The sequence below is a fragment of the Harpia harpyja genome, chromosome 1 (assembly GCF_026419915.1).
Source record: "Harpia harpyja isolate bHarHar1 chromosome 1, bHarHar1 primary haplotype, whole genome shotgun sequence".
In the NCBI taxonomy this organism is placed as follows: Eukaryota; Metazoa; Chordata; class Aves; order Accipitriformes; family Accipitridae; genus Harpia; species Harpia harpyja.
Genome location: NC_068940.1, coordinates 82,075,868 through 82,087,859, shown reverse-complemented (window position 1 = coordinate 82,087,859; position 11,992 = coordinate 82,075,868). Strand labels below are relative to the sequence as shown.

At 42.3% G+C, this 11,992-nt stretch overlaps 1 protein-coding gene across 1 annotated transcript in view; it reads left to right on the top strand.

Annotated features, from left to right (window-relative positions):
- LOC128148325 (probable acyl-CoA dehydrogenase 6) overlaps nt 1-11,992 on the top strand; it is a 93,813-nt gene that overhangs the window by 74,171 nt on the left and 7,650 nt on the right. The window contains exons 6-8 of the mRNA XM_052802035.1: nt 4,749-4,922; nt 10,978-11,139; nt 11,285-11,435. Of these exons, the coding sequence (XP_052657995.1) occupies nt 4,749-4,922; nt 10,978-11,139; nt 11,285-11,435 (487 nt within the window). The remainder of the gene's footprint in view (nt 1-4,748; nt 4,923-10,977; nt 11,140-11,284; nt 11,436-11,992) is intronic.

Below are 11,992 nucleotides of genomic sequence, written 5' to 3'. Positions count from 1 at the left end.
GTATATTAATGTAATTATATATTAATAGAAAATATTTTTATTCATTCAATTTGGAGTATTTTACATACAAAATATATGTCATTATCAGCATTTCACACGTAGGGACACCACCATGGCAGTGAAGTGAAGGTCCATATGTTCACTTAATGGATCAGACTGAGAACAAAACCCAGGTCTCCAATGTTGCAAAAGAGCGTGATGAGAGCTACTTAAGGGAAAGTCTTGTAAGTGAATTTCAGTATGGAATAGGTCAAGCAAGTAAGTGAGTTGCCCTGGGAATTAAGCAAGTTCTGAGTGCATTGTGAGTTTCTGCAACCTCTGTTCATGCAAGATGGGCTTTGAATGGAAACTCACAGAAGGTGGACCTGAGCTGCTTCACTAGTTGTTGACTTTGTCCTTATTGATAAGTGATGAGCGAACATGTAACTCAGAGCCAGAATCTCCCTGAACTTCCAGGTAAATTCACTTTTCAGCCATCTGCATGAAGTCCTCCTTGTGATTTTTCATGAAAGGGTCAGAGCGCAAATGCAATATTACTTCTCCGAGATCAGTTTTCCAAAAATGACAAAGTAGGCCAACCCACTGTTTAGAGGCAGATCGAATATACAGGAATCGACTTAGAGGTTTTCAGCTACTTTGCTTATTCCAAAAAGACAGGTGAGTCATTGTAGCTTTAGGAGGGGTGTCGTTAGGTCACACAGCCTGTACACAGACCTTCTTTACCTGCAGTAAAAGGATTTTGAGTAGAAAAATTGCCTGAATCTCCTGAAGCTGACGTGCAGAAGTGTAGAAGTCTTCCTAGAAACAAAGATTTAACTCTGCAAAGTGTATATGCTTCCATTCTTCTGTGTGGTACAGATACTGACCTCCAAAATGGTCACTGTACCAAGATGGGTGACCTTTTGAAATGAAGTATTAAGATGGTTGATTGTGCTCAGTGGGTGGGTCATATCAGAAGTGAGATTTCTCAGGAAGACAAAGAGGAAAAGTATGGAAAAGGCTGCCATTTGACACAGATGTGAGGAGGAAGCTCCAGCTGGTTTGATACATCCTAAGGATGTCTGTCTGCCAGAGATTGTGCTCCTTGGAGGGCAGCAGACAGAGACTGTACAGGAAGTGTCTGGAGGACATCGCTGAATGATGCACTATCAAGCGTCTGTAGATGTATGTGTGTCAAAGCTCAAGAACAAGTGCAATGGAGAACGAGTGTGTTATGTCTGACTTAACTGCTGCAGTCACCAGCCTATATGGCAGGGTAAGGAAGGGATCCAGGGCGCAGCAGTAACTCATTCCTTGCTAGCAGCTGGAAGGACATGGGAGACTGGTCCAGCATTTTTCATGAAAATATCGGTTTGTACTTGTATAATGTGGTGATAAAAAAAAAAAAGTTCCAAGTCTGAAAGCATGTTATTAACTACAACTGGTAGTTTATTGGAGACATGAAGTAGGATTTGCTTCTTCTAATTTTAGGTGTGTACAGTGTCTGTTCTGGGGTGAAGCAAAGCATGGTCTAGATTTGACACTGTTGAGTAGATTTCTCGTAAAGGGAATTTGGATAACGGCAGTGTGGATTCATAGTAGATATCCAAATTAGGTGAATAGTCCTCATACTAATGATGTCTTAAAAAAAAAAGCTGAATTTCTCATATGATGAAAGAGAATCTAACAAGTCGTAAAATGTCTATGTGCAAGATATATAGACAAATGGCTTGCAGCCCTAATCTGGTAACTATTTGTGCGCTGGTTTGTCCTCTGAGTCCTCAGATAGCACTAGGGTAGATTGCAAGGAGGAGATAATAAAGCGAAGAGCATCCAGGAAAGGGGAGAGAGCATGTTTCTCAGGCTGCAGTTTAAAATGTGCTTCTTTCCATTTGTAATGGCACTAAATGGTGTCAGGGGAGAGTGACTGCCTTTCTCTCAAGATAGAATATAGGAAATAAAAGACATTGTCAGAAAGCTGGAGGAGTGGGGGAAAATGAAAAATCAAAGATATTTGGGAAGAACTGCCCAGGAAGAGGTACAGCAATCTATCTCAGTGAAACTGGTGCAAATAGCACAAATGGCTCTGTTAGAGTGATTTTTAGTAAGTCAGGGACTTGGCCTTGCTAGATTGAGATTTGTGTGTTATTGGATGGCTTGTGGTTTATTTAATACAGACAAACTCCAGGAGTTACCTGGGCAGATGATTTCTACTGCTGCTGGTATTTTTTAGTATACAGTACCCCTTATGAAGAGAATGAAGATAATTAAACTAAGTAAAGGAAGATTTTAATGCCCATATTGTAGCCAAAGGGATGATTATGTATCATTGTCTTCAAAAAAGAGGAAATGTAAAGTATGTGCTAGCAGCAGAGAAGGCACTACGTGAGGCTGATGCAGTTTTGCCTCCTTCTGAGTGAGAAACATGAATTAATCTAAGAGCAAGTGAAACTGGTAAGGCACAACAAAGCGGGGATGCTGCTGGATTCAGGAAACTTAAACACACAACCTAATCTGGAAGAAGTATGGGTAACACATGTAGCTCCTCTAACCAAACCTCTAAGAGCTGTCTTCAATAGTTGTTGTGTGTGGATCTGGGGAAATACGCAACAGGATTGATTTAGCAATAAAAAGAACTGGCGGCAGTTGTACTTTTTCCAGCAGAGTCCTTAGTAAACCACCCACTAATGAGCAGTAAGTGCATCTTCATATGGGTGAGGAGCAGTGATTGCATAAAACCAGCTGGAAGTAGTCCGAAGACATGATCTCTGAGACTCTCAAAGAAACCAAGCAGCAATATTCCAACAGGAAAAGATGTTCCAGAAATCATTTGGGCCTGTAAACGGTTCAGTGTGTGTGTTTGTTTAGCTCTGATTTTAATACAGAAACAAATGACAAATGCTTTTTTGGCATGACTGGGTGCAAATTGCTGGATAATTTTCTATCCAAGAGTCAAAAAAATTTTATACAGCTGTCCTGATTTTCTTCCTGCATTGAACACATATCAAAGCAAGTATTTCTAACACATAATCTGTTTAGAGATTGGCTGGTGGAGAAAAGTCTTGAGTACAAGGTGTGGAAGTCTATGTGGACCTTATTCTGAGAGCAGTCTTGGCATTTGGAAATAGTGTCAGTATTTCATCTCTGTGGAGAGATGAAACTTTCCATAACCTTATTCAATGCAGCCAGAGGGAGTGAATTTGAAGGGAATGACTGCCAACTTCTTCTGTCTGCAAAAGGAAAGTAATTTTCACATGGCTGAAGGCCTCCTGTTGGTAGAAGTTGAGGCGTCTATATTAGTTCAGAAAGAGATGTTCACCAAAAGCCATGAAGGGGAGCAAGGTACAAACAAGTACAGAGAGGGACCACAACAATTTGTGCGGTGACCAAGTCCTACTAAGCCGTGTTAGAGAATAGTAGAGGATTGGAAAAAAAAAAATATAATAAAGAGGAAAATATTACCAGAATACCTCCTCATCGCAAAACTGGTTAGAGTACTGTGTATGTGGGTAGTAAAATGTTTGGTTTTCTGCAAAGGCATATATGCTGATTTGGAGGACTGTTTTTCAATGTATATTGACTTGGCAGATGTAATCAGTATGTTTTGCACAAATCCTCATACCTGGTTGTTGGCCTCAGTTTACTTCTGAAACATTCTTGACTTCCATCCCAAATGTTCGCATTAGCCCGAGAGCAACAAGGAGGTAAAAACTGAAGATAAGGGAATTACCACAAAAAATCAGTGGATGTCTATTAAATTCTCATGGCACAGTGGTAGGCCACGCTTGCATCTGAACAATAGCAAGAAAGAACGTGTAGCTAGGAAAAAACAAAAAACAGGAAGGAGTCCTACCTGATGTGACTAGGTTGCTGAAATCTTATGTGGCTGAACCTGAAGGAACTGGGTTCATCTCTAACAGACCATTGCATGTGGGGTCAGAGTCAGTGCTGTGTAAGAGAGGTCTGTGGGGAAGTCAAACCTCTTCACAAGCATGTCCACATGAAAACTCAGAGGAATGAATTGAGATCATTATGATCCCTTCTATGACTACTTAGATGAACTAAACAGTATTGTGTAGGCCATCATAAAATACATAGTTTTAACAAAATTTGGAGTTGATATGGAATTGTTGGATGTTTGTAGCAGTTATGAATTTGAGTCTAATTTTTTACTATTAGGAAAAAGCGGTGTGGTGTGATTATAAACTTTGTCTCCTACAGGTACCAGAAAAAATCAGGATAGGCTAGAAAGGAGAGGATAAATGTGGAAGAGAGGGAAGGAAGAGGATTTCCAGGAGGAGAAATTCTCTAGTTGCACCTTAAAACATAGCTCTGTTTTTGTCATTATTTCTCTATTGTTTCACAGCAGTGCAGGTACTCAGCAAATACTGCTAAATTGAATTCCAGCATTTTATAACAGTGCACTAAAAATGAAACATAAGCAAATAAATATCGCATTGTTTCAAGATGTGCATGAAGTAAGATTATTACTACTAGTAAACAATTATTATTTGGGGACATAATGAAAAGTGGGACATTTACAGTTTCTGATTTGCTGGTTAAATAAAATGGAAAAACTCTTAAAAATACAATGTGGGCCATTTTGCTCTTAAATTCCAGAATACTGTTGAGGTTTTTTTCGTAAAGGTAGGTTTCACTGTAGTCTTGGCACATACCTTCACATCTGTAAACTTCGCTTTCTTAAAATGCTGTACTTGTACATAATGCTCCTATTTTTTGTGACCTTTCTAATACCCCTTTTTCTTCAGGCATTCATGTTGCTAAAAAGATAGACAAACTGGGCATGAGGTCATCGGACACAGCTCAGATCTTTTTTGAGGACGTAAGGGTCCCCAGCAAAAACCTCATCGGTGAGGAAGGAAAGGGTTTTACGTATCAGATGTTGCAATTCCAAGAAGAGCGGCTGTGGGGAGTAGCCACTGGTAAGTCATAATTTGTGATTCTGGGGCCAGGCAGGGACACGGGTCACCCTTTGCATGACTAACAGCACTTTCCTTTTATTGTAAATTCCAAAACCTCTTACAATCTGTTTCTGAAATCTGTCATAGCCTGGATGCAGACAACCTTCCCTTTCTGTAGGAAAACTTGAAATAGAAAATATTTTATGAGGCATCACAGAGGCTGGGTTTGCCTTGTTTCTTTTTCTTGGTGCTTTTCTGCTGATAAGAAAATATGGTATCATGTTATGTCTGCTACAAATATAGCACAAAGGCTATCAAAATACTGGCACAAAATAGAAGGACAGTGATTTTTCCTGTAGCACAATAAGCTATAATGTTTATCCTGGATTTTAGAAAATTAACTTAGTGGCTGTGTAAAGAAGTGGCCCTTACAGGATGCAAGAGCTTTGTTTTGCAGTTCTGTTTTACCTCCATAAATTTTGGACATAAGTGGTACAGCACCAAATTCCTTTCCCTGAAGTTATGCTGTCACAGAGTTCCTGTTACTCTGAACTCAGGCTGTACTTGAATCCATATATTTGAGTTACATGGATTCTGGATATTCCAGGTAACCACATCCAAGTCTGGATTGTCCATTTTCAGCGTCCTAACCTTCCCCCCCACCCCACAGTGTTTGCTTCTTCAACTTAAATATAAAGTGGTTCACTGTGAGAAGATTGGTCCTCTTTAAGTTTCAGGGTTGTATAAATAATCTCATCATATTCGTGCTCCTGTGCATACCCCGTCTGTTGCTGTCTGTATGTGGCTGGGGAATCGGGAACTCTAAGAAGGAATTTTCTGATTAAGTGACCAAATAAAAAAATTACTCCCTGTTGTGGGTTGATCCCAGACTAAATATTTTAGAGTTCAAATGCTTGACAAAAATCTTTGGTTTGGGCTAAAATTCTTAGTTCAGCCTGAGATAAACAGTAAAAGTAAGAGTAGTTTTAGCAAAGAGCAGGAGGTTAGACTTGCAAGGGATGCCACTGCAGACTCGGACAAAGAGAAGACATGGTCCTACTGCTGGTCCTGTTTTAATCGGGACGTATGCAGACTGCAAGGATATGCATTGTACATATTTATGCTCAGTTTGAAGTCTAAGTTAAACAAAACAATCAGAAACTCTGGGTTGCAGTGATACTCCTCAGGCAGCAGAGTAGCCCACGACATTAGTCATGCCCCAGGCAAAAGTGACGCGCACTGACAGCATCAAAACACAAAGCCTGGCAGGTTAGATCACTCCTGTTAAAACCACTGGCAGCTTGGTACTGTCCAGCCTTGCACAACCGCCTGGCAGTCACCGTGCTCTGCCAGGAAGTCGGACACCAGGTTTCAATTCTTCTTTTTGCCCAGAACCAACACAGCAGGAGCAGGCGAACCCTCACCCTAGATGAGCGGTCTGGGAAGGGCAACTTCGCTCCCCCCGCCATGGCCAGGCAGGGGCCATCAGGGAGGAAGAGCCTTGAGCTCACCAAGGGAGAGGGAGCTGCCTCCTGCAGCACGGTGGCCAGTGTGTTATACCTTGCTAAGCCCCCTGGTTTTGCTTTTGTCCACTATCTGATGTAAAATGCACAAAAGCACTGGGAGCAGGGGCGAGACCCATGGTTTGGGCCAAGTTGCAAACTTCAGAGGTAACCAGTAGTGGTAAACAAGAAAAAGAGTAACCGATGCTCAGAAGGGAGCCAGGTGCTTGGTGGATGCGGATTGTTACACCACGACATCTAGCTGTTAACTTCCAGTCCTGCAAATGGTTTTACCTATGTTCAACCACAAGTGTTTTGCTGAAGGCTCAGATGTGCAAAACTATGGACGTGCTTTCAGTAGTTTTGTGCTTAGGTCTGCACGTGTAACCCTAGTCCTTACTTCTGGCCCTCAGAAGGACATTTCTGTTCCTTCCCAGTTCATGACTATTTATGTGACATTGAAAATCATCAGTCTGCTTTTAAACGCTTTAGGGACCAGTCCTGGTATCCTTGCCTTCACTGCTTCCTAAAACTTGGAAGAGGCAGTTGAATGCCATTCTTTTCTCTTTTTTCTTTTTGGGTGTTGTTTTGTTTTGTTGTGTTTGGGGGGTTTTGTTTTAGTTTTAGTTTTTATGTATTTTTAGTATCAAGTACCGTGTGCTTCAGCCTTCTCTCTGTTTATTAATTATCTTCTTTTGTGGCCAGATTTCAGAATGTGGGGGGAGTTTTCTTCCTTCTTTACCTTTTTTTTTTTTTTTCTTTTAAAACAAATTTTCAGTCAAACAGATTTAAAATATAAATGGAAAACTAATTTCCTGGAATTGCAAAATTTGGTCACAGGTGTGGTCTTTTGTGCCAAGTGACACGTTACCAAAGGCATCGGTAAAAGTCACTGTGTTTCTTGCTTCATTGAAATAGAAGAGCTGCCACGTATCTCTCCCATGTTGTGACACTTGGTAAACACCGTCCACTTGTGGACCTGTTGCACTGATCACAGGAAAAGAATGTTGCTATGGCAAGAAAGCAAACGGTTCTTTTGTGAATTGCTTAACTTGGAGGTAAAAAGGGAGTTCAGTGTCTGTGAGAGAGCAGAATGGCACTTTTCTAATGACTTCTATCTGCTCCTGTAGTCTCAGTTTTATGAGCACCATTGAGTCATGGCCAGTAAGCAGGATGACAGATCCTTTGCATGGGCAATGTGTGTCCTTAAGATACAGATTGCTTGGCTTGGAGCTCACTGTACATCTCACTAGAGAGTGATCAGCCACAGCCTAGGAAAAATATATTAATTTCCTTTTGTTCTGAGAGGAGACATAGCAAGGCAAAGTGTGTTTACAGTGAGCAGAAGTTTCAAGTGGAAAAATGTAAGTTGGATGGAAGTATGAGAAAAAGATTATTCTGCATCTGGCAACTTCAAGTGCTTTCACAATACTCAGCTGTGTGGTAGACCGTGCGTTCCTTAGGCTGCCCTAGAGTGACATTTCCTGCACGTGCTGTCAGTTGAAACCCGTGGGGCCAAGTTTGTCTGAGGATGTGGAGAACATTGAATGACAAAAGAGGAAACAAATATACAGAGAGGAAAAAAAAAAAAAGTTCAGAGAGAAAATGAGTTTCACTGTTAAGAAAGGCATTTCTCTGTACTTGTATGACTGACCAAGTATTGTGTGCTGTTATGTTGTATAAGGCTGTTGGCAGGCATGGTATTCATGATGTCCTGCGTTTCATTGCTGTTTGTTGCACAGCTAAGCTTTGCCGTGTTAGCTATGCATCACAGAATGGTTTCGGTTGGAAGGGACCTTTAAAGATCATCGTGTCCCATCCCCCTGCCATGGGCAGGGACATATTTCACTAGATCAGGTTGCTGAAAGCCCTGTCTTGTCTGATCTTGAACACTTCCAATGATGGGGCATCCACCACCTCTGGGCAACCTGCTCCAGTGCCTCAGCACACTCATCTCATCATAAAGAATTTCTTAGAATCATAGAACAGTTTGGGTTGGAAGGGACCTTAAAGATCATCTAGTTCCAACCCCAAAACATTCTTCCTTATGTTCAATCTAAACCTACCCTCTTTCAGTTTAAAACCAGTGCCCCTTGTCCTGTCACTACAGGGTCTGGTAAAAAGTCTCTCTCCGTCTTTCTTATAAGCCCCCTTTAAATATTGAAAGGCTGCAACAAGGTCCTCCCGGAGCCTTCCCTTCTCCAGGCTGAACAACCCCAATCTCTCAGCCTTTCTTCATAGGAGAGGTGCTCCAGCCCTCTGATCATTTTTGTGGCCCTCCTCTGGACCTGCTCAAGCAGGTCCATGTCTTTTTTGTACTGTGGGCTCCAGAGCTGGATGCAGTACTCCAGGTGGGGTCTCACCAGCGCGCAGTAGAGGGGCAGAATCACCTCCTTTGACGTGGTGGCCACACTTCTTTTGATGCAGCCCAAGACTGTCCTTAGAAGATTTCCTCTGTTTATTTCTGCGTGCTAATGGCAGTTCCAGGAATAAGCTGAAGGGCGGTGATGGCAGCTAAGGAAACAGGAGGGTGGATCAGCTGGGGCAGGAAGGAGGCAGTGAAGCAGAGAGGGACACACTGTGAGAGCAGTTTTCTCAGGTCCCCCACTCCCAGCCCTGCTGTGTGGTGACAGCCTGAGCAGAGGTGGGCCAAAACCCCTTCATGATCTTCAGCCCTTTTGCAAGCAAGACCTAAATAGGTGCTGTTGTCTTCCTTCCCACGCAGTCCTGCTCCTGCCTCCTCTTTGCTGTTTCCCATCTCTTCTTTCCCTGGTGTTGGATGCTGGGTACCACACGAGTCATGCTGGAGCACCTTGCTCTGACAGACCAACACAAGACTAACCCTTCTCCTTATCCCTCCCACCTCCCTTCTGCTCTTCTAGAACTGTCATGTACTGTTTAGTTTCTCTCCCAGCAGCTCAGACTTGGCTGTATGCTTCCCAGGTATCAGTCAGGGGGCAAGGGACCAGAGGTCCCTAGGAACTTCTTGCTGTTTCTTTAGCATCTTTCAAGCTGGAGACCGCAGACACACAAGTGAAAAAGCTGTTAGTGTTATACATGCTACAGTGTTGTGTTACACGGTCCTTTGGAAGAATAGACATGTTCCTCTATGCAAGAGGTGTCCCTGAATACAGCAATTTATTTTCCTGTCCAGAAAACCAGCATTAGGGTGGCAGCATAGTGTATTAACACAGAAGAAATGAGGACGTTATTGTATATGCTCTTTTGAAGAATAGGCATTGAGGCTAGTGTTTGAGAAAGGAGAGGAATATATTTAAGGAATGAGAAAAGTTGATCACATTATGGAATGTGGGGACAGCATGTGAAAAAGAGCGCTCTGCAGAAGAACTGGTGAATGATCATGGCAGGGGGCAATTGGTTGGATGCAGAGTCTGCATATGAGAGCAGTATAGGGATGACGTTTAAACAGAGGTGATCTTGAAAGTGATGCAAAAAGGAATATGGCAGCATACAAGGCTCCTGTAAGGAACTGTCATGCAAGTAACTGGCAGGTGGGAAAAGGGATTTTGTAGTAGTCCAGGGCTTGGTTGTATTTTGCATTTCAGATTCAGAGTTTTGTCGTTTAGATTCTAAATGTGAATGGATGTGGTTATGCATATTTTGAAAAGGGAAAATGTGACCCTTCTCATACAGATAGATTTGTGAACTCTCTCCCTCTCCCTACTGCTTGCCATAGTGGCATGGGCCCACATTTGCCAAACGAAATTCTCCACAAATTCAGCACCTGCTATTATCCTAGCTGAGCTGCAAGAGACTGATAGCCTAGCCCTTCACTTCAAGGCTGGTTTGCCTTGGCAACGAAACTTTTCCCTTTTCTTCTTGTTTAAAACAGGGTATCTCTAAGTTTGCTTAAAAAGTAGCAGCGAACTATTTCTCTTGCTTTAAAGCAGTGTCTGCCATCTTTCTCACCCGTCTTCCAGCAGTATCCTATTTTGATTGTTTCCATTAGAAACACTGTTTAGCATTTACTAAAAGTGGCTGTGAATCTTTATGTTTTTCTCTTCCTTTCTATGCTGGGATCTGATCACAGAATGCAGATGTAGTAAGCAATCTGTTGGTGTTCCTTGATCTCTGAATACATTTCTGCCTTCTCCTTGAAAGCTTCCTTGAATTTGAATTTCTACAGCATTTCGCAATGAGCGTACTGTCTGCGTTCAGATTTTCTTTTGGGATTGTAACAGACCTTCAGGAAACGGGTAGCATGGAAAGCAGGAGTTGCCACAAGCTTTTTCTAGGGCCCCGAGTTTACATACTCGTCATTACATACTGCGTTCTATGACTTTCTTTCCCTCCTCTCCACCCCTCTTCACTCTCCTCTGAGTTTTGGTAGTTGGGGCTCAGGTGAAATAGGGATAAAGAGGTCTTCAAGGTACAAGGAAATACCAGGCACTTTTCAGAATTGAAACTGCACCCAAACTGAGCGTATGGAATAATTTACTTTAGAAAACCAAATGTATTGTCTGTACAATGTGAAAAAACCATCTTTTTCAACAAGAAGAAAAACAACAGATCTGGCTAAAATGATGTGTTGTTCTGTGCTTTGCTTCTTCAAGTCCTGACACCGCTGGAAACTATAATACAAGAAACTATTGACTACACTCGCCAGCGGAAAGTGTTTGACCAGTCCGTCCTGCACAACCAAGCTGTGCATTTCCGCCTGGCCGAGCTGGCAACCGAACTGGAGCTCCTTCGCTCGCTGCTGTACCGCACTGTGGGTGAGCTCCCACATCTGCCTTCCCAGATGTGCTTCTCTTTATGCAAAGAACGTTGTCAGGCTAAAGGAACATGGGGAGGTGATTGCCAGAGAGGCAGGATTGTGTGCTTATAAGTCTGCTTTTTTATTTCTTTTTTTTTTTTTAGCTCTCTATGTGGAAGGCAATGATGTGACAAAATTTGCTTCCATGGCTAAGTTAAAGGCAGGTCGTCTGGCCCGTGAAGTGACTGATAGCTGTCTCCAGTTTTGGGGAGGAATGGGATTCACCAGCGAGGTTCTGGTGAGCAGGTTTTACAGGTAAGCGAGTGGTGAAAATAGGAAATGGCTTTACTGAAATTCAGCCTCTTAAATGTCCTGCTAAAAGACATTTCACCCACTTGAAAAGGGCACTGGCTTCTAGCTGGCATGAATGGTATCGTTCCACTGAATGGCATGTCACTGATGTACATTGTGGATGCAAGGGCATCCACAGTCCCATTGACTTTGGGGTGACGTGTGAGTGTAAGGACGTACACTGACTATTCCTTTGCCAAATCTTGGCTTTGCATTGCAACTGTGTAGTTTGAACTACCCACAGCTTAGCTTGAATGTCAGGTGAAATAAGTAAACTCCATGTTTTCCCTGATGGTCCTCTGGTACCTGCCAGACAATAGGACAAGGGAAAAAAGGGGAAGCCTACCAACAAGTGATTATTTTTCGCTTTGCTCTTTGTTTGCTTATAGTCTTGATTACAAGAACAGAACTAAAACAAAACAGAAGACTTCTTCCAAAACCAATGAAAATCAGCTTTATCTTTTTCCCCAAATATATGTGTGAAACTGGAGTTCACCATTAGGCTCCTGCAGTAGTCTTTT